Here is a 23,846-nt window from a genome sequence, read left to right on the forward strand (position 1 = left end):
GTTCTAAATTCCACCCAAATAGACAAAATTCAAACATTTTACATTCACCTTTCTGGCAACATTCCCACACAACACTTCTCTTTGTTTCATAATGATGGTTGAGCCATGTCAGCAGGACAAGTTCACCAGTGGAATATATATTGCTGGAAAGGGGCTCGACATTTATCCTTGGGATATTTTCCAAGTGTTTCTGATCGCTTAAAATGTCGTTGATGTCCTTCAGTGTCAGTCGAGAGAGAACCATAACCTAAAAAACATGTCAAATTCATTGACTACTACATTATTCATTTCACTACAAAGAAAAATTTTGGATTTAGTATCCAGTGGTAAATATGCACAGAGTCCTTTTAAATCTGATGAATGTCATTTTAAATGTACTGAGGAAGGGTCAATGGGCTCTGCTTTCTCTCCACAGATGCTGCCAGACCTGCTGAGTTTTTCCAGCAATTGCTGTTTTTTGTTTCAGACTTACAACATCTTCAGTTTTGCTTTACTTTAAACCAGCCCAAAGTACCAGTATGAAACCCTCATTCTGTTACGAGCTGCAAAAACTGATCAATGTGCAATTAAAATTGGAATAATTACAATGCTACCCATCCTATCACCTTCCTGTGAAATTTTTTACCACTTTCACGTACTGATGTTAACATTTGCAAGTGATAGCACCCAAAAGCAGTAGCTGATGTAATTAAGATCCAAGTGCATTTCTTTCCTGGGCCCTGAGCACACCAAGCCAATCTGGCAGAAATAGATCTGCAGCAGGAAGAGATCCATATAAGTGAGAAGATTTATGTTTGGTTTAATGAGCACTCCTTCTAGAGACATGTGGTGTCCTCCAATTTAAAAGGGACCTGAGGGGCAACTTTTTCACACAGAGGGTGTTTTTGTGTGTGAAATGAACTGCCAGAGCAAGTGGTAGCTGCAGGAATGAGTACAACATTTAAAAGACATTTCCAAGGGACATGAATAGGAAAGGTTTAGAGGGATATGGGCCAAATGTAGCCAAGTGGGAATAGTTTAGTTTGGGAAACACAGTCAACATGGACATGTTAGACTGAAGGATTTGTTTCCGTGCTGCATGACTCTATGACTCAGTCTCAGCCACCTGCAGGAATGTCTATCAGTGTAGGAAGAAGGTCAATGTCTTTTTCTACTCCACCAGTGTAAGTGCCACCATTCCTCTCCAATACATCTCATTCTCTTCATCTCTGCTACTGTAGCCATACCCCACCAAGGCTTGTGTTTTACCATTCTCACAATTGCCTACAACGTCTTCCCCACTCACCCTCACCTACCCCATACTTAGACACCATTAACCCTGCCTGTCCACTGTGCAGCCTAGTGACTTGTTCAGGAAACCTCCCCACTTGCAGCAGCAGTCATAACTAAGGCACACACTTTCATTATCCATTATAACACCTCTTTCTCAATCCAAAAACATAACAATCCACAATTGGACAGAAAGAGTCAAGATGGTTGGTGAGCAGCCTATCATTTAGGTCCTCACCTCTTATGAGAAGCAAATCATAACCATGACTGCCAAGAGAAGGCTATACTGGTACTGGAGGCTGTCCTTGAGTAGACTGAGGAATGTTGGCAACTAGTGGCAAATTTGCTGGCTTTGTCTGCATCAAACAGCATGGCAGAACAATAGTAACATGGGTCAAATATCTCTGGCTGAGGGGCAACGTGCAAAAAGGAAAGGCAAGGTAATGCAAAGCAAGGATGCTGCAAACATCCAGGCAGGTTCAGAGTGAGTGATTACCATGACAGCGAGTGAAGAGCCTGGAGATACAGCCTGATCCAGTCCACGAACTGGATATGTCTCACTGCGCATACAGTGTCCTTGCTGCAGCATTAGAATGATAGCTTCTGGTGCAGCCTGAAGTGCGTCATTGAAATTCAGAAGTATTCTGTATATTTGTGGATCAGAGATTAGAATTTTTACAGGCTAGCACATGTTGAATAACAATGCCTATTTATATTGGGTGCATGTAACCAGTGTCCATGGAGCATGCACAAAGATGCTGATGCCTGGTGTATTCTGGAGCAAGTGGCAAGTTGAACCCACCAGGAATTCCCTTTGGTTTCCACGTCGAGTTTTCTAATTGCTAGTTTGTATGGTGAGTTTGCTAAGTTGGGCTAAATGGGCTGAATGGCCTACATCTGCACTGCAGGGATTCTATGGCTCTAAACTCTCAGCTGGTGGGAAGTTGGACTGTTAACAAAATATTTAACAAGCAATAAAGAGCATCAATCAGGACCTTGCCACTGCCAAGCAAGAATCTTGCTATTTCACTTGAGAAAAGCAAGCAAAATGAGGTGCAATAATCTCAACGTCAAGATGGGCTTCACCAAACATCTCATCTGATTCTGCCATAATTTCACCACAGCACACACCACTCAGCCTGCTACATTTCCTTCCGTGGGCGGAATACACTATTCTGAAGTATAGGGTTGGGTTGCAGGTGTGAAGAGAATGTCACTTCTGCTTGGCAGCAGGTTGGTTTTTCTTGTGCAATGGCATGGCTGTCAGCTTATTACACAATGCATGTGCAAGGAGCCTGCTGAAGTTGGAGGCAGGGGAAGGCAAGAAGGAGATAGCCCCTCTGTTACCTTATGGGGTTGAGGAGTTCCCAATGGGAACATCCAAGAGAAAATAATGTAATACTTGTAAATGAACCTATTGATTGAATAGGTCTTCCATTTTGAAGCATACAAGTCAACCAGTATGTCCCACTTGCTGGTTTTACAGGTTTTGTGTTCATGGAACCCAGGCACCATATTTAAAGGACACCTGGACAGCCTTCATTCACAGCAATTCAGGAGCATCACTCGAGTTCTTGGTGAGGAAGCCTGCAGCAAAATATTCTGGCCCACCATCCTTCTTTGGTCAGTCTGCCTCTCTTGCCCAGTCAGCCTGCCTTCCTTCCACCCTTCTACCCTTGCCCAGACATACTGTCACCCCGGATGGAGAGATGCTTCCACACTTGGTCGACCTTCCTCGATCATCATCTGTGCCTCAAACAATTTAGACCACGGCCAGCTTATCTCAATTGTGGCACAGCATCTCCAAAGCTACTCATTCCAAAGGCCAGGAAAGTGGATACTATGCCTTGCATGCCACTTTAAGCAGTCATGAATTTGAAGGCACGTATAGCTCACTTGTGTAGAACTTAATTGGGAATTCAGGTGAGCTGGCTTTAATAAGCATGATATGCAAATACATGCAAAAAGGCTTCCTGATTCTTGTTATTGGAAAGCTCAATGACCTTTCAATTCAGAGAACTTAATTGGAAACTTTCATCTGACCACTGGGAATCTGATTTTTGGCTTCTTGCCCAATTAAGCTCCCCTCCCCACACATCTTACTGCTCCTGAAGCAGCCAAAGATTCTGCACAATCAACCTTTAATAACTTACAGCCCTTCTAGTTAAAGTAATTGAATATAAATTGCTGTTGAACAAATATTTTTAAAATTGTCTTACAGTACTCCCTTACATTTTCAAAAAAGCATGAGCTGCAAGAATTAAATCTAAATTAATTCAACATTGAGATATCCAGATAAACAGGGTATAGTGTTCACACTACATGATGAATGCAGTTGATAATGTCATCTCTAAACAACAAGGTTATGTGTCTTTAGACATTCTACCTTATAGATCTGTAGCAGCAAGTCGGTCCATGAACGTTTGCTAACAGACTCAAACACATCATCACCCAGTTTAAAAATTCCAATGCTTTCAGTGATCTGTGAACAACCCTAAAAAAGTAAAATGCAATTTAGGCACAGTGCTGTTTTTCCATGCTTACACAGGTAAAAGAATTAAAGAACATTCCATATGGCTCTGTTTTTGATGTAGCGTGACAAAAACAGCTATGGATAATCAAGTGAAATTAATTACACGAAGAACAACTTGGACTGTAATTACAAACATGATTGTTTCCTATTTATAATATGTTTACTTAATGCAGAAGACAAGCAAAAGAGAAACAAGTTTGTTAAAAAATTATAGATCTCATCCAACAGCATAAGATCTTTGATCTTAGTGCAATGTGGATAATGAGAATGAAGGCAGACATTCTGATTAGCAGAGTCTTTAATGTATAGTCCTTCAATAACACCACACCAATTTTGGTCAAGTTTTAGTGTTAATATTCAAAGGCTATTTTATGACATTGATTGTAATAATCGGGTATACATTACTTTACTTTTCCTGGGACTAACAACACAAAAAGTGCTACTATAATATAGTAAAGGAAACATATGCTGTACAAATGCATTAATAATTTGGCATCATTGTTCAAAGTGTGTAAAAAGGCATTATAATCCTCTTTCAACCATTTGTAACATGAGCTAATGAAATTTTGCAGGAAGGATGGTATTGAATGAAACATAAAATGTAAACCTATAAAATGGTTTTATTATGTGAATAAGATGACAGTTAGAACTTACCCACAATATTAACCTATCTTTTCTCATGACCCTACTGAATAGTTTAAGATGAACTATTTCATCTGTCTTTCATATCTAGGTTTAGATAGTTCAGGGCAGATTTCTCCATTCCTATTCCTGGGTACGTTGGTTTGCCTGGCCATATAGTGCAGTGAAAATGAAGGAAAGAGAATTGCTTGTTAGCCTCCTCTCTGGGCAAGAAGTTCTTCCTGCATAACTTTCCTCTGTTTGGTGCACCCGAGTAATCTGATGAAAACTCTGATTTGGAGTGAGCATATCAGATCTTAGACAACTGAATGTCCACATTAGACCAATATGCAGAAAGATCCAGTGAGATCTCAGCGCAGATTGTTTCTCTGTAAAACACAGGATGATTGGAGTTTGTTGTGCTTTCTGTTATGCATGCCTTAACAAAAGACAGTGAATAAAAGTATTGATGGTAATCTTATCACAGCAGGTTTACTACATGACATGAAGAACTGTGATACTTCGTATATCATAAATGTTTGACAAATATATAACACTGTGATAACACAATTACAATAATAATCGAGTTCACATACACAGTCATTAAAAAGGTACCATTTACCTCTTGACAAAGATAATTCTGAAGTGTAGTGAAATGCAGTTACCCATAAACAACAATTTGCAATTTTACTGTGCCTTTAACATAATATAAGCCCCAAAACACTTTACATGCATTGTCAGCAGAAACTGATATCAAACTATATTAAAAAGAATTAGGTCAGACGATAAAAACTTTGGCAAACAGGTTAGTTTTGGAGTATATTTTAAAATGCAAGTCGAGATACTGAGAACTTGAGGAAGTAAATTCCAGAGCTTTAGCCCATGTTAGCTGAAGAGACAGATGACAATGATGGAGCAATTAATGTTAGAAATTCCGATGAGTCCAGATTTAGTGCAGGGCAAACATCTTGGGTGGCTATAAGGCTGACGGAAATCAGAGATAGGGAGATGCAAGGCAGCTGAAGAATGAGAGAGCAAGGATAAGGATTTTAAAATCAAGGTGGTGCTTCACTCCGAATGAAGATAGGTCAGAAAGTATATGGAAAATGGGTGAGAGCCAGTTGGTGTGAGTTAGGACATAGACAACAGTTTTGAATGATGTCAAACCACAGATGGAAAGGTGAGGGAGGCCAGCCAGATTTGAGTTGCAATAAATTTAGCAGAGAATCTCATATCTGCCAACTAAACAAGTAGGATCCTTACCTGTAGCTGGTTCCATTGTTTGAACTGCTCAGGTTCAAGTAAGAATTCTGGTTTCACATGAGCAAGGCAAGCTCCTTGAGCTCTGTGTAATGTATAATTAAAACGTCAGAAAAAATGTCATTCATTATGCCTGAAAACCAAAGACTACATGTGTCTTCTATTCGACACTACCTCTGGGAAAACAGCATGTTATTTCTGGACAGATTTATTACAATTATGAAATAGGAAAGTCCTCAGATAATAGAATTTTATAATCAACAGCTGGAAAATATAACCTATTGCTACCGGAAGGGGGGCATTGAGACGCATGATTGGATAATGTCGACAATTGCCTGCGGTAAAGGTGTCTTCACAATGTTAATATTCTCCTGGGCATCAAACCAATAGTTAAACGAATAGGGCTACTCGCTTGAAGGTGATAATCCTGACCTTGAGAACAATTTGTTTAAGCAAATTAAAAAGGATCTCGGTTTTCTCTCCAAACCTGGGGAACGGTAGGAATTAGTACTAATGAATCATTAATACTGGAACAAAGATTTGTCACAAATATATGCCTAGAGAAGTTAAGGTAATTATTTCAACTTGGAAGAATCATTAGTCATAACCATAAACCATAAATCACATTTCTGGGCATGGGCTTCTTCCAGGTGTTCCGGTTTCCTCCCACAGTCCAAAGATGTACAGTTAGGTAGACTGACCATTTTAAAAACTGCCCCATTGTGTCTGGGGATATGCAGGTTAGGTAGGTTAGCCATGGTAAAAACTTCATACAAAGTTAGGGGAATAGGGTGGGGAGCTGGGTCTGGGTGGAATGCAGACTCAATGGACCAAATGGCCTCTTTCTGCACTGTTGGGATTCTATGATTCTATTCTACGATTCTAGATCTCCTCAGAAAGTGGTAGCAATGTATTCAATTTTGACACAGCAAAAAAGAAGGAATCATAATGTTAGTCAAAATCAAAATAACGTGTGTCTGGCAGAGAAATATTTTCTTGGTTCCCTTATGAGATGTTAGCATTGTTAGCAAGGAGGTTATTTGTTGGTGGCAGTGTTTCACCTTCTTAAACCACTGCAATCTGTATATGGCCACACTGTTGAATTACTTTCTATCAATTACTGTTAGAAAGGGAGCTGCAGGAATTATTTTTATGTTCATGGGATGTGGGCATTGCTGGCTAGACCAGCATTTATTGACCCCACTCCTAATTGCCCAGAGAGCAGTTAAGAGTCAACCACTTTGCTGTGGATCTGGAGTCACATGTAAGCTAGAACAGGCAAGGTTGGCACATTTCCTTCTCTAAAGGAATTATTGGACCAGGTGGATTTTTATAACTATTGACAGTGGTTACATTATCATCATTAGGTTCGTTTTCATTTAAAATTTTTATTGACCTCAAATTTCATAATATCTGCCATGGTAAGATTTGAACCCATGTCCCTGGAACAATAGTTTGGAGTTCTGGATTAGCAATTCAATGGTATGACCACTAAACCATCACCTCTCTTTTAGGCGCAGCAACAATAGAGAAATAATGATGTCTTTCCAAATCAGGATTGCATTTCAAGTCAGCATGTAGTGTGGCTTGGAGTGGAACTTGCAAATGATGGTGTTGCTTGCATCTGCTGCACTTGGACTTCTAGGTAGCAGAGGTTGTGGGTTTGGAAGGGGTTATCGGAGGATGTGGAATTCCTCTGTTCACCGGTTTCCACAATACTTCCAATGGAATTGCATTTTCCACAAAACTTCCAGCGAAATTGCATAACAGCATTACAAAAAAGGAGCTGGAATAAGCCGTTAAGTGCCTCAAGCACCCCCTGCCATTCAATATGATCACAAATGATCTTCTCCTCAACTCTACCTTTCCACGCTACATCCATATCCTCTCTTAATGTTTTAAAATCAATTGATCTCTGTCTTGAATGTTTGCAGGGGCTGAGATGTATGTAGTGGAAATGCAAAACTGTTTGAGTGAAGAAATTGTTCCTCATCTGAGTCCTAAATCGACAATTCCTATATTCTGAGACTGTGACCCTCGAGCCAGTAGAGCGAGTTCTATGAAAAGTCTGCCGGGCAGTAATTAATGCTTCCCTGGAGGGAGGTTTGGAGTGGGGTGCTGTTTGATCGAGCAGGAATGTATGGAATGGAGATTCTCCTGTCTTCCTGACTCTTTACTTGCAAGTCTGAGGTGGGATGGCTCAAGGTGGCCTTGCTTCCCACCTTTTAATAGCCTCATGAAATTGTGGGAAATGGCAGCATTGTCAGTGATCTGTCCCTTCCCATTAGCATTAAATTCTGCCAGTTATCCATATTTTTCCCCTGAAAAATGTCACCAGTCCTGCTGTGTACTTCCTGCATGTTTTGTTTTTATTTCAGATTTTCAATAATAATTGTACTTTACTTCTGTAACAGTCGAGGAGCAGCACCTTCAAGAAATTGCTCATCTCCTTCTGGGAGATTGATGCAAAGCAGAAGTCAAAATACATCCAAGAACCCAAGTTATAATGCATTAAATTAGCAAAGCAGCCACATATTGAAACAAAAAACATCTTCACTTACTTTAAGAATGTAAGAAGTGTTGAATATTGCCAGTGCAATTGTAGCAAACGTTCCATAGGTTCACCAAGCAATGGTTTCTTTCCAGTGAATCCTGGTAGCCATTGGCCACTCAGATGGTTGAGCATTTCATAAATTGTCTTTGTATCTCTCCCGATATGTTTTGTGCTGCATTGAGAAGAAATTTCACATTTAAATGTGTAGTCACTCTGGAGTTCTCTTGCTTTGTTGTTACTAGCAGTTTCCATTTTAGTCCAATGTTTGAAAGTTACAATCCTCCATTTAATTGGAATACACAATGAAAGGCTAAGAAAATGCACATCACATTCCATACAAAACATACTGATCACAGCTATTGAAAAAGCATTCATAATCTGCCCATGATTCTTGTTCAAAATCAGAATTTATGTGATCTTTATTAAAGCCACAGCATGAGAGCATAAAATAACCAAGTTATTATAATACATATAAAGATTAGAAAGGTCTCTTATCTTGTAGTTAGCTAATTTTGGTCTCTATTTCTGTCTTAGTCTTTTAGAACCTTTCTGTTTCTCTCAGTATCCTTTGCATACTTCTGCTGTTATCTTGACCTCTGTACTCACCTCCAACTCTCCTTTTTCTAACCTTTTGAATAAAGCTCTCCTAATCTATATTCACTCTATTCTTTTCATTTTTTTTTTCTGCAGTGGCACAATATTTGAAAGTGAAGACAGCAATCAAGAATCAACAAACTGATGTCAAGCTTTCCAAATAGAGAAGTGATGGGTGAACAGGACTTAGTGGGAGTTAGCAACAGGTCAGCAGAGTTTAGTTAACCTCAAGTTTATAGAATGATTTATAGCGCAGCTGGTAAAGGAAAATGTCGGATGGTTAAGTAAACATGGATGATGTTTTCAAAAACAGATGAGGGCTAATGAATAAAAAGTGTATGATAGAGGCTGAAGATAATGGCTTCTGTTTTCCCAATAATTAATTTTTTAAAAAATACTGAAAAAGTTAAAGGAATTAAACTCTGTTCTCACTCCCATGTGATTTCTAAATTAGCCCTGCCTAAACCCATTCTCTGACTCACTAATGGATTCTCCCACTCAGACTTCAACCCAATGTCCGGCTAATGCCCAGATCCAATCCACAACTCCCCCTCGAGGCTCTGGAGACCTCCAAACCCTGCCATGACACCCCACCTGACCCAAATCTTGACAGACACCTGACCATCCTCACGTACAGACATACCCATGCCCCGCCTCGACACTTTCTAACTCAACTCTTTGATACGTGCCCACAATCCCACTCAACACTCCACAACAATCACTGCCAGACCGCAATTCCACATCCCAACCTGAAATTCCACAGCAACCCCTTACCAACTTGCATTGCATTCCAGTCTCCCACCTACCTGGAATCATGTATGCCTCGCCCACCTGGCACCATACCCCCTCATTTCCCTTACACACTCACCCTCTCTCAGTAGCTGTCCACGTACTCAGGGTAATAAAATATGGATCCTAATAGTAATTGCCTTTAAAGTGGCAGAGTTTCAGGCTGATCCATTACACTGGTGCCTGCAGGGATTGCTGAACTGGACTGAACAACACTGCTTCAGTTATGAAGGTTCTTGTCTCAGAGATTCAGCCGGGAAACTCCCGTCACACTAAGTGCTTAAACTTGGTCAGAAATAGGAATTCCACCTTTGATGGGAATATTCTGGTCACTGAGTTCGAATCTGAACATGGGAGATTTGCGAAAGGTGTCAAGACTCTCAAGATGGAGTAGAGGCTATTTACTAGAATGCTGCTAGGGATCAGAGACTCCAGAAATATGGGCAGACTAAACAAATTGGAATGGTTTCTCCTTCAAGCAGAGAGGTACAGTGTCCCAGTGATGGGGCCATAAAGATGAAACACTACAATCCCTCCATTATAGACTGTGAAGGGATTCCCCTCCAAACCAATGATCCTGTTATGGCCTCTGACTGTTTTTTTTTCTCGTGACAGGCAATCATGGAAGCCTCCACGTCGAAGCATCGAGGGAGCGCTCATGTCAAAGTGTTATAAACTTGCACTTACCAGTCTTCCTCAGTAGAATGGTGAGCCAATAAGGAGACTGTTTCCAGATGGCTGCATTAATGCTCAATATGGGCCCAACAACATGTTCCTGAAATTGCTGGAAAGTCCAGTCAGTAATCTAGGCTGACACCTCAGTGTAATATGGATATATTACTTGACAAGCAGCCATTTAGGTGAGATATTAAATAAAAGTCTGGACATACCTTTCATGCGCACATCAAACACCCTATGGCACTAAAGAACAGCAAAGTGGCACCCTGACCAATAATCACCCCTCAGTCTCAACCACTTCAGACAGATTATCTCATCATTTATTTATAAGCTGCCTCATTTTCTTACATTGCACCAGTAAATGCAACTCAAATTCTTAATTGCCTATGAAATGCTTTGGGACACTCAGACGTTGGGAAACGCGTATTTTAACAACAGGTTTTCTCTTTCTTGCTCAAGTTTTGAACTAAATATTCAAACATTGATTGACTTATTAAAAAATGATCATTACAATTCCCCATTACCACAAGATTTAAACATTTGCTACACTTACCTTCGCAGCGACTCTGGTATAGAAACAGGATTCATACCCTCTGGCCAACCAAATAGGGTGAACCAAGTCCGTACAGCATTTAGAACCCTTTGATAGAACATATCTTCAGTAGCATTCTCAGCAGAAAACAAGAGATCTCCCAAATTGTTGTTTCTGCCTAATAGCTCAGCTTCACCCTCCATGTCTTTCTTTTCTTTGGAATCTGAATTTCCAGAACTATCTGTAATAAACAAGATATGCATTTCAAGTGCTTAGTATAATTACTTTGTGCCTCAACAAAAGGAAAATATACTTTTTAAAGAAACAGAAATAAGTTTTTGCAAACTCAGCTTGTGATTTAATGAATGATAACAATGAAATACTGAACCTAAGTCCACAAGCAAGGAGATACAGCTGTAAATTGCTGCAAGCAAAACAACAACAAGTGCCAGTGATAACTAAACCAACATAAATAGCATCATAAAAAAAATTAATAGAAGGCAATGGGACAAATTATGCTTACTGGCAGATCAAACATCTCAGGAAATTTCATGCTTAAGCCAGTCACTGACAAAACTAAAAAATATGCAAAACATCAAGAAGGATGAAAAAATCAAAGACTTTCAGTTCCTGAACATTCCTTTTTTCAACAAAGAGCTTTGTTACATTTATTTGCTACAAAAGCTATTTATAGTCCTGTCGCTTCTATCATGGCACTCCATGAGCATAGTCATAGTCATAAAGCCTAATCATTAATAAAGTTGACATATTTAGTAAATTGGATAAAATCTCAGTGCTCTTCGTAACCAAACATACTATGGCATCAAAAAATACATTACAATGTTCAGTAATATTCAATACAAGACACCTTCAGACTTCATAGCTCTTCTGAACAGCTAATGAAGGGCAAGATAAAAAACCTGAAATAGGTACAGGATATCCACTTTGTTCACTTTTTCCCAGGAACTATTTTTCCTACTATATAGATCTTAGTGATTGTTTTGCTGCCTCTTTTGACGTTACATATTTTTCATTCCTGCAGGTTACTTACTTTACAGCTGGGTGCACTGGTTACTAGTTTGTTTTCTTTAGTCTTTAAAGAGATGTAGGCATCTCTGGCAAGGCCAACATATGTTGCCCAATTCTAAATGACCTCGGACTGAGTGGCTTGTAAAACCATTTCAGAAGGCAGTTAATTGTCAACCACATTGTTGTGGGTCTGGAGATACATGTACAGCAGTGCAGGAAAAGATGGTTAGATTTCCTTCCCTGGAAGGTAAGAGTTAAACCAAATCTACAACAATCGGTGATAGTTTAAAGATCACCTTTACCGATACTAGTTTTATATTCCAGATGTATTAATCGAAGTTAAATTCTACCGGCTGTCATAAGAACATAAGAAATAGAAGTAGGAATAGGTCATTCAACCCCTCTAGCCTACATTGCATTCTACAAGATCATGGTTGATTTGCCCAAGGCCTCAACTCCTCTTTCATGCCAGCTTCTCATCAGCCTCAACTCATCATGATGGCATTTTAACCCATATCTCCACAGCATTATTCCAAGCCTTTGGATCGCTAGTCCAGTGACAATGCCATATGCCATCAATTACACATGATGCAGTTCTGGTGTTTATTTTCAGCTGCAAGTACCCTCCAAAACCATTTAGCCAGCACAAGTAATATCAATGGAAAGACCTCTTATCCAGATGCGGCCCTGCAGGTGCTTTGAATACAGCATTGATCTGTCCTGTCGATGCAGAAACATTGTGACCTTACTGTCCACACTGCTGGCTTGACAGGAACTCCCCTGGCCCAGCCCATAACCTTAGCCTTGTCATCATTATCCAGATGGGTCAGAGGTCAAATTTTATCATTCTTTGTCAGTCCAGATGAAACACAAAATCTAAAATTGGACAAGTTCAGACTCAATTTTTGAGAATGATGGTAGTTCACCTGTAAAAGATTCCACAAAAGAAGAAGTGGAGGGAGAGAATCTTGTGATGGTAGATGAACTGCATGAGGAAGCGGCAGGAGTGTAATAGCTTTGTAGAAGAACCTTTCCAATACTATCATGTTTGCTTGCATTAGTTCCTGAGAAGAACAGAAAATATTATTAGCAAAAGCCCATTCGTTATTGAATATTTGCATTGGATAAAACTCACAATTTCCTCAAGGGATGGATGGCCCAATGTGTTATCACATAAAAAGCAGCTTTTTAAAAGAGAGAAGTTTTGAAGTTTCTGACTTTCATAATATATCTTATTTAAAGTTCTCGTTACCTGAAATTTACAGAACAAACTGATTCACTCAAAATATTATGGACACTTAATAGGGGAAAATTATTTGCACCCATGAATATAGTTTCAACTCTGCCAGAGATTGAAAATGATTACAGGAAAATTAAAATAGATTCAGAAAATAATTGCAAATCATCTACAAAACAGATCAAGAAAAATGAGAAATATAACAAAATAACGACACTATAAAGCATCTGCTTTGTGAATTTGTAATCAGGAAAACATAATTCACTTCTCGCATCAGAATGCTCAGATATGACCTTAGCTCCCTCAATTAATACTTCAACAATATCTAGCTAAAATATGCTACTAGCTAGTCACAAAATCTCCAGAAGTGCCTTGCTCCCAAGGTTCTGAATTCTTCTTCCAATGATCAGTCAGGCTGTCTCTCTCTCTCTCTTTCTCTTAGGTGTCCTTCTGACAATTAACTGGGTCTTTCATGTTCTCACTCTGTTTTACATATTTCTTTCCCATTTGTCACTTCTTTTCCCAAAGACCTGATTATTTGGTTTTTGAATATCAGTTAGACGGTAACAGTATCTACTTGCTCACAGTTTTGTCTTTCTTACTTATCTCCTAATCACTAGCTTTTGTGTTGTCCCTCTATTTGTTTTCTTAACCTGGTCTTTTCACATTCAATATTTTTAAACTGTTTCTGATATGCCACAGCAAAATCAGCTTTTAGAAAACCAGATCAGCAGGTAATGCCTTATACCTATTGTTCTTCATCACACATGGGCAATCTTAGTTTGGGATCATTCAATCCATCACTCATTTCAAAGTAACTTCCCAGTTCTACGCTTAGTTGCTGAATGATCTAAGGTCTTCTCCCCTCAATTTAAATGTATCATCTTTCATGAACCACCACACACAGAACAAATTTAATCACTCAAAACATTATACTTCATGGGATTAGTTTATTTGTATCCATGGCTACAGACCTCACAGAAATAATAAAATGGTAACAGAAAATGATTACAGATTTAAAAATTTGGAAGAGAAGAAAATAAGCATGATAATAATAAATAATGGTTGCTGCTTTACCCCCATCAAATTAATTGGTCACAAACATCTACCATCAGAATGTTCAAAAATGTTAATTTACTTTCAATAGGTAAACAGTTCACCAATATTTTATTCAAATGGTTGTACCCAACCAGCCCATGCTTATAAAACTCAGAATATAACGTCTACAGTTATATCCGATTCCACAACTGAACAGCACTTGCTCAATAGCCCTGAGTGTGTTTAGAATTACATTAAAAGCAAAATTAAAATCATCCATCAGCTCATTTATGCTTGCCAGAAGTTACACACATTTATTGCAGGTCCTTATCCTCTGCAGGTAAAAGAACCATGACAAGGTATAGTACATTTTTTATATTAAACAAAAGTAAGAGGACATTATCCATAACAACTCCTCAACCAATCAAAGTCAACCCACTAATGAACCATAAATCTTGTCGCATGCAGTACAAGTTATTACTCCCTTTGAAGTTCAGCTAATCTTGAGCCTGTCCTCTTGAGTACAAGATAAGAAGCTTCACGAACCATTTATTTTTACCAATACATAAGTTCTGCCTTATCAAGTGACTATTTTCTGTAATAATTTGATAGGTCATTTCAAAGGATAGGTAAGAATCAATCACATTGCTGAGGGTCTGCAGTTAAATGCAGGCCAGATTTCCATCACTGACAGTTCAATCTTTCCTCAAAAGACAAAATGCTCATTCCAAGCATCAATCCAGAAAACCTCCTTTGAACATACTTACATCCTTGCACAAGTAAGCAAATCAACAGTGCACACAGTATTCATGATGTGGTTTCTCAATGCCCTGCGTAAGTGAAACTTTATCTTGTAATTTTCATGTTCAATTCCACTCATAATAAAGGACAGTATTCCATGAACCTTACTGTTTGCTTAAAGATAACACAGTGTCGAGCTGGAGGAGCACAGTGGGCCAGGCAGCGTCAGAAAATTTTCTGAAGCAGGGTCCCGACCCGAAACGTCAGCTTTCCTGCTCCTCTGATGCTGCCTGGCCCCCGTGCTCCTCCAGCTCCACACTGTGTTATCTCTGACTCCAGCATCAGCAGTTCTTACTACCTCTTACTGTTTACTTGCTCTTCCCAACATATTGTTCTACAAACCTGTGTGTTACCGACACTTACCTACCACGCCTTCTTTCCCTGCAACTAGTAATTGATATGGCTGCACTTGATGACACCGCAGACCATTTGTGCTATTCCCCACAACCATATGCACACACATTAACAGGCCAGGGGTTGGGGAAGGGTCAGACCTAATGGAAAGAGATCGAGTTGGAGAGGAGGGGATTGCAGAGGTGATCGGGCTTGGGAGATGGGAACAGATTTGACTTGGGGTGAGGGTGGGGTTGGATGGAGAGCGTGGTGGGACAAGAGATCAGGCCTGTTGGAGTGGTGGAAGAAATCAAGCCTGTGGATGAACAGGAGAATCTCCATTCTCTCTCTCTCCAACCATGCAGACTGATCCATTCTCCCTCCCCAGCCAGCCCTGTCCAATTCCCATTTCAACGTCGCACCTGTTCTGTGTACATGCAGAGTGTTGGAGTTTGCACATGATGCAATGACATAAAGGGTCTCGAGTCATGCGCGTTTCAGAGCAAGTGCATGAGTATGGTTGCCTCGCACTTGCTGGTGTCAGTGGACACTGCCATTTGAGGCCTTAGCTCACCCCTTTGAAACTCCATTCATCACATCCAGAAAAAGACGCATTCAGAAAAAGACCGTAGACAGTCGTCAAGAGGGCTGGGCTATAGTTTACTGTTTCCGGCCTCGTTCTCTTCTTAAATAGAGGGGTTAATATTTGCTATCTTCCAATCTGATGGAACTTATCCAGAACCTAACAAATTTTGGAAAATTAACGCTACATCATTAGCCACCTCTTTTAAGACAATTGGTTAACGTCCATGACGACACAGGGACTTGTCAGCCTGTAACTGCATCAATTTGCTCAATGCAGCTTCCTTGGTGATTGTAATTTCACCGAACTCGTCTCTTTCCTCCACCACCCGATTTACAGCTGTAACTTTTTTGTATTATCTATAGTGAATATAGAAACAAAATATTCACTCATATCACCCATCATTTCCTTATTACCTATTCAGACCACACTCTCACTCTCTAGAGGACCAATACTTACTACTTACTTTGTTCAGATATCTACAGAAACTCTTACTGTTTTTACATTTCTACCTAGCTTCTTCCCATACTCTAATTTCTTCCTGATTAATCTTTTTGTCATTTTCTGCAGTTCTGAATATTCTGACCAATTGTCTGCTACTCGTGTTTGTGTGATTATATGTTGTTTACTTAAGTTTAATGTTTTAATTAACTCTTTAATTAACTGCAGATAGTGAGTCCTCTTTTGGAATTATTCTTTGTCGTAGGAATGTACAATTGTAAATATTCTAAAATAACTCCTGTAATATCTACCACTGTTTCTCTATTGATTTGTTAGCTTGGTATCCTGGTTAGCATCAGCTAATTCAGTTTTCATGCCTATAGAGTTATCCTTATTTAAATTTAAAATATTGTCATCACATTCCTCTGTTTCAGATGAATATAAATCCAATCATATTGTTGTTTTTGCTACTTAGATGTGCTTTTACTTTGAGGTCTATCAGAGACCATGAAGAGAAATTTCAAAATAAACTTTTACGTTTGGGTTTCACATATGTGGGTTTAAATTCTATTTCTTTTTAAAATGGTTAACACTGCTGGACTCAACCATGGCTGAAGCTGATCACATGATCATATTTCCAAAATTTTCTGAACGCCCTGCATTATGTAGATATTCCAGTTAAAGCTGACACACAGGGACAGGAAACATTGATTGTTTCCAGCCCAGCCAGCTCTGAACAAAGGAAAACATCAAGAGCCATTATATGAAAGTGAACGCTAACGCCTTTCTAGTTACCTCTTTGCCTCACAATAGAAAGTCTTGTAGGGGAAGTAAAGCAACACTTGGAGAGGAACAGGGTCGTGAGGATCCTGAGATAGGGAGTCAAATTACTAAGAACAGCATACACGGTGAGGACCCGAAACAAGAGGAGAGGTGCGGTAAGGAAAGATAATGTAAGGTCTCTTGCATATATTTAATACTTTTGAACTAAAGGAAGTAAACAGAAAAGACTAACTTCAAGGTAAGTTATGGATAGGCAATAGAATGTTCCACCTGTCCAATGTGGGATGTCAGGGACACTTCTTATGTACAGAAAGTACAATTTTTGGATCCAAAGCAGCAACTGCAATCACAATGGAGTGTTCACAAAGCTGAGATCTTTGTGAAAAACATGCAGGTAATGAGTGTACAGGTGGAAATGGAATGGGTGACTACCAGGCAACGTAAAAGCACCAGGCACCTGTTGGAGGAAATGGTCTCTCGGGAGAGTATAGCATCAGCCAAATCTGTGGAACCAGGAGTGATTCAGCAGCACAGGAGATGAGAAAGGGGATTCTATCATATGAGAACATATAGGAGTTTTTGCAGCTGCAGGCTTAATGCCAGGATGGTATTGTTGCCTCCCTGGTGCCAGGGTCAAGACTGTCACTGATCATCTGCAGGACATTCTGAGGGGGGAGGGAGAACAGCCAGAGGTTGTAGACAATTGGTTGTAGTCCATTGTCAGCACCAATGAGACTGGTAACTGAATGTCCAAGGTCATTCAACCTTTAAGAAAGACAGGCAAAGTAGAAAAGGGGGAATGGCATTGTTAGCAAAGATCAAATCAGTGTAACAGTGAGAAAGAATATTGGTGCACAAAGTCTAGATTAAAAGGGTCTGTCTCAGGATGGCAGCCAGTGACAAGTGTTGGAACCACAATTTTTCACATTATACATTAATGAGCTAGATGAAAGAACTGAGGGCATTCTGGCTAAATTTGCAGACAGTACAAAGATAGGTAGAGGGACAGGTAGTATTGAGGATGTAGGGAGGCTGCAGAAGGAGTTGGACAAGTCAGGAGAGTGGGCAAAGAAGTGACAGATGGAATACAACGTGGGAAAGTGTGAGGTCATGCACTTTGACAAGAAGAATAGAAGTAGGGATTATTTATAAATGGGGAGAAAATTTGGAAGTCTGAAGTGCAAAGAGACTTGGGAGTTCTAGTCCAGGATTCTCTCAAGGTAAACTTGCAGGTTGAGTCAGTAGTTCGGAAGGTAAATGCAACTTTGGCATTTATTTTGACAGGACTTGAATATAAAAGCAGGGATGTACTTCTGAGTCTCTTTAAGGCTCTGGTCAGGCCACATTTGGAGTATTGTGCACAGTTTTGGGCTCCATATCTCAGGAAAGATGTATTGGCCCTGGAGCGGGTTCAGACGAGGTTCACGAGAATAGTCTCAGGAATGAAAAGCTTAACATATGATGAATGTTTGAGGACTCTGGGTCTACACTCGATGGAATTAAGAAGGATGAGGGGGAATATAATTGAAACTTACAGAATACTGAATGGCCTGGACACAGTGGATGTTGGGAAGATGTTTCCATTGGTAGGAGAGACTAGGACCTGAGGGCACAGCCTTAGAGTAAAGGGAAGATCTTTTAGAACAGGGATTTGGAGAAACTTCTTGAGCCAGAGAGAGGTGAATCTATGGAATTCACTGCCACAGAAGGCTGTGGAGACCAGGTCATTAAGTATATTTAAGATGGAGACAGATAGATTCTTGATTATCAAGCGGATCAAGGGTGACGGGGAGAAAGCGGGAGAATGGGGTTGAGAAACTTATCAGCCATGATTGAATAGTGGAGCAGACTCAGTGGGCTGAATGGCCTAATTTCTGCTTCTATGTCTTATGGTCTTATGTAAAATTACTCTGTGTGGAACTAAGAAGCAACAAGTGGTGGAAAGTTTAATGGGAGTTCTTTTACAGGCCTCCAAACTGTGGGGGTGATATAGGGGATAGAATTAAATCAGATGTTAGAGATGCATGAAACAAGGGAACAACAGATTTGGTAGCATATGTGGAGAGAAAGCAGAGATAGCATTTCAAAAACTCTGTTTCTTCCCCCACAGATGCTGCCAGATCTGCTGAGCTTCTCCAGCATTCTTCATGCTTGTTGCAGAAAGTATTAGTCTTGTTTTCTCTCTGATACAAGAACTTCTGTTATAGATTATCACGTGGTCAATTTTGTATGAAACATCTTCATAACCGGATTGAAAGTAGCAGTTCTTACTGCCAGAACAAGTTAAAATTTGTTAATGTATTGTTACAAAAATAGAAAATGCTGGAAATATTCAACAAGCCAGGCATCACCCGTGGAAATTAATAGGGTTAACGTTAATGTACACTGATAAAAGAGTAATTTCATGAACACTTACCAGTTTTGAGGACAACATGTTGGTCTGCACTGTGGAGGGCAATATACCTATATACAGATAATAGGCAATTATCTGCAGATGCCGAGACTGGTAATGCAAACCTGCACCAGGACAAGAGTACAGTTTGTCACAAGCACTGCACAATAAATCAAACTTTTAAAGGCAAACTTTTGATAATCCAAATTTAGTAAAGCACTTTACACACAAAGAGTAGCAGCAGTCTAATTATTTCCAAAAGGTTTAGTCCACATTTTCAAGACTCGGATCAAAAGATATTCATTAGGTAAATATATCAAGAAATATGGAGCAAAGCTAGCTAATAAAGATGAGGGATATGGATTTAACCATTGACTACCTGAATGATGGAAAGTTTTGAACATCCCACTCTTGTTCATGCAATCCTATCTTCTGTAAATTAGTATCTCCCCCTCTTTGTCAATCATGAACAAATTAACCCCAAATTATTTACGAAGAAAGTATGTGGTGACTTCAGGATAGCATTGTAGCCATTACGTTCAAATTATTGTATGCTTTGCCAACTACCTACAAGGATGAACAGCCCTTTTTGTTCCAGAAAGTACTTCAGCTTTCCTTTGTAAAGCCATAAACAGAGTTTGATATCAGGAGTAGTTTAGACATCATCACATTTAGGTTTTGTATGATGAAATAACTGCACACAGGCCAGTATCCCATCACCAAGTCACCTTTTATCTAGTTGTGCACAGTACAGTGGCTGAGGCCAGCCAGCTCGGAGTCAGTCCCCAGACTGAGGAGATTCTAATCCCCTGGTTATATCGGTCAACCAGGGTTTTCCTGATTGGACCAGGTTCACAAACCCAATCAAGGATCTCATAGTCAACGAGATCCACCTAGTTCCAATCATTACAGGTGACCTTCAAGTTATCTATTCTTCAGAGTATTTGCAAAGAAAGAAAGCAAGTTTCATTCCATATCCATTCTACATCTGCACAGATTTAGGGGAATTCTAAAGCAGAGCAGCTTTAGGTGTCAAATCCTGGATGAATCTATTCAAAAAATCATACATTACAAAATGAAAGGTTATTATCCAAAAGTTGATAAAGGATCTTTTTTTCATATGAAGACACTTCCTTGAAGTATTCAACTTTTATTATTAACACTGAACACTGCAGAGTCCATAAAAATAGTCAATGAATAAAATCCAACAGAGTGAACAAAATTGGCTATCCAGAAATTGGTATTTTGTAAAGTAAAGGATGTGGTTTACTAGTATTTCAGTTGCTTGAACATATTTTCTTATATCAATTTATTTGCATACATTGAAATCCAACAACTCTATAATACCAGTGCACTTTTGTGTACTGACATTTTTTATTACCTTTTTCTGTCCTGATCAATTAATGTAACATCCACTGATACTGAAATTGGACTGAATGAACAGAAGGTAATGCAGCATGTTACGCTTTTAATGGTTTCACTCTGAAATGGCAAAGTTGAACCTTCAGGAAACTGACAAGTAAAAGGATTAATCCAATTCCCGTCTTCGGTTTCTATTTCTGGAACTTCAGCTTGGAGTATACAGTCACTGAAACCAAATCAATTTTTTCATTAAATTTTGCAAAGGTAAATTATAGTACAGACAAGAAATGATCATTCCCCTTTAAGACATCACTCGCAAGTTCTTTAACATTTCAGCATGAATTATTACAGTGTGCAAGTTAAATTACAGCTGAACAGAACCTGGACAAACAATAAATACAATGTGAAACACAGTGTGGAGTTGGAGGAACACAGCAGACCAGGCAGCATCAGAGGAGCAGGAAAGCTGACGCTTTGGGTCGGGACCCTTCTTTAGAAATGGGGGAGGGGAAGGGGGTTCTGAAATAAATAGAGAGATGGGGCGGTGATAGCATGTAGGTAGTGGTGGGGATTGGTCAGTGAGGTGGGAGGACCGGATAGGTGGGAGAGAAGATGGACAGGTCAATGAGGCGGGGATGAGAGGGGGGCAGGTCTTGGGATGAGGTCGGGGATGGAGAGATTGTGAAGCTAGTAAAATCCACATTGAGACCATTGGGTTGTAGGCTTCCAAGGCGGAATATGAGGTGTTGTTCCTCCAGTTTCCGGGTGGCATTGTTGTGACACTGGAGGAGGCCCAGGATGGACATGTCATCCAGGAAGTGGGAGGGGGAGTTGAAGTGGTTCGCGACTGGGAGGTATTGTCATTTGTTATGAACCGAGCGTAGGTGCTCCACAAAGCAGTCTCCAAGCCTCCGCTTGGTCTCACCGATGTAGAGGAGGTCACATTGGGAACAGCGGATACAATGGGCCACATTAGTGGATGTGCAGGTGAACATCTGTTTGATGAGGAAGATTTTTTTGGGGCCTGGGATGGAGGTGAAGGGGGAGGTAGGGACAGGTGTAGAACCTCCTGCGGTTGCAGGGAAAGGTGCCGGGCGTGGTGGGGCTAGTGGGGAGTGTGGAGCAGACAAGGGAGTTGTGGAGAGAGTGGTCCCTCCAGAAGGCAGATAAGGGTAGGGAGGGAAATATATCCTTTGTAGTGTGGTCAGATTGCAGGTGGCACAAATGGCGGAGAATAATGCGTTGAATCTGGAGGTTAATGGGGTGATACGTGAGGACAAGGGGAATTCTGTCTATGTTTTTATTGCAGGGAGAGGGTGTGAGGGCTGAGGTGTGGAAAATGTAAGAGATGCGGTCGAGGGCGTTTTCAACCACTGAGGGGGGGGATGTTGCGGTCCTTGAAATACGAGGACATCCGCAATGTTCAGGAGTGGAACGCCTCACCTTGGGAGCAGATGCGGCGGAGGCGGAAGAATTGGGAGTAGGGGATCGCATTCTTGCAGGAAGGTGGGTGAGAGGAGGCGTAGTCTAGGTAGCTGTGGGAGTCGGTGGGCTTGAAATAGATATCAGTTTCAAGGTGGTCACCAGAGATGGAGACAGAGAGGTGCAGGAAGGAGACAGAGGTATCAGAGATGATCCAGGTGAACTTGAGGTTGGGGAGGAAGGTGTTTGTAAAGTTGATGAACTGTTCGAGCTCCTCATGGGAGCACGAGGCGGTGCCAATACAGTCATCGATGTAGCAGAGGAAGAGGTGGGGGATAGCGCCAGTGTAGCTGCAGAAGAGGGAACTTGAGGTTGTGGTGGAAGATGTTAGTAAAGTTGATGAACTGTTCGAGCTCATCGTGGGAGCTCCCTCATGGGAGCTACTTCCGCCACCTGCGATCTGACCCCACTACAAAGGATATATTTCCCTCCCCACCCTTATCTGCCTTCTGGAGGAACCACTCTCTCCAGGACTCCCTCGTCCACTCCACACTCCCCACAAGCCCCATCACCCCCGGCACCTTTCCCTGCAACCCTAGGAAGTGCTACACCTGCCCCTACACCTCCCCCCTCACCTCCATCCCAGGCCCCAGAAAAACCTTCCACATCAAACATATGTTCACCTGCACATCTGCTAACGTGGTCTATTGTATCCGCTGTTTCCGATGTGGCCTCCTCTACATCGGTGAGACCAAGCGGAGGCTCGGAGATCGCTTTGTAGAGCACCTACGCTCGGCTTGTGACAAACGACAACACCTCCCAGTCACGAACCACTTCAACACCCCTTCCCACTCCCTGGACGATATGTTCATCCTGGGCCTCCTCCAGTGTCACAACGATGCCACCCAGAAACTGGAGGAACAGCACCTCATATTCCGCCTTGGAAGCCTACAACCCAATGGTCTCAATGTGGACTTTACTAGCTTCAAAATTTCCCCACCCCCGACCTCATCCCAAGACCAGCCTCCCCTCTCATCCCCGCCTCATTGGCCTGTCCGTCTTCTCTCCCACCTATCCGCTCCTCCCACCTCAGTGACCAATCCCCACCACTACCTACCTGCTATCACCGCGCACCCCCGCCCCGCCCAACCGTCTCTATTTATTTCAGAGCCCGCTTCCCTTCCCCCATTTCTGAAGAAGGGTCCTGACCCGAAACGTCAGCTTTCCTGCTCCTCTGATGCTGCCTAGCCTGCTGTGTTCGTCCAGCTCCACACTGTGTTATCTCAGACTTCAGCATCGGCAGTTCTTACTATCTCTGAATACAATGCTAAACTTGTTTATTTGAGTTTAGGAATGCGTCATTGGTTGTAAAGTGTTTTGGGACATCCAATGATATTGAAAAATGCATAGACGTGCTTACGGGTCGTATTCTCCTCTCACTTCAACAAAGTTATTCAATTTTCCAACAAATAACAGATTGCTTGTCTTCGTGGGATCAAAATCAATTTCATTGAAATACTGTACTGGGGTGAGAGTTAGCAGTCGATGTTAAGAATAATCTAAACATAAAATTCAAAGAATCAAGGTAAAGTGTA

General features: G+C 40.8%; 1 protein-coding gene across 1 annotated transcript in view; it reads right to left on the reverse strand.

Annotated features, from left to right (window-relative positions):
• The window catches only part of LOC109927725 (cilia and flagella-associated protein 47-like), a 413,667-nt gene that overhangs the window by 285,984 nt on the left and 103,837 nt on the right, over positions 1-23,846 (reverse strand). Inside the window, exons 27-34 of the mRNA XM_048603110.1 lie at positions 20,849-21,055; positions 19,492-19,592; positions 12,786-12,923; positions 10,852-11,071; positions 8,245-8,409; positions 5,687-5,768; positions 3,656-3,763; positions 49-247 (exon numbers count right to left, since the gene is read on the reverse strand). Of these exons, the coding sequence (XP_048459067.1) occupies positions 49-247; positions 3,656-3,763; positions 5,687-5,768; positions 8,245-8,409; positions 10,852-11,071; positions 12,786-12,923; positions 19,492-19,592; positions 20,849-21,055 (1,220 nt within the window). The remainder of the gene's footprint in view (positions 1-48; positions 248-3,655; positions 3,764-5,686; positions 5,769-8,244; positions 8,410-10,851; positions 11,072-12,785; positions 12,924-19,491; positions 19,593-20,848; positions 21,056-23,846) is intronic.

The sequence above is a fragment of the Rhincodon typus genome, chromosome 11 (assembly GCF_021869965.1).
Source record: "Rhincodon typus isolate 14 chromosome 11, sRhiTyp1.1, whole genome shotgun sequence".
NCBI classification, from domain to species: Eukaryota; Metazoa; Chordata; class Chondrichthyes; order Orectolobiformes; family Rhincodontidae; genus Rhincodon; species Rhincodon typus.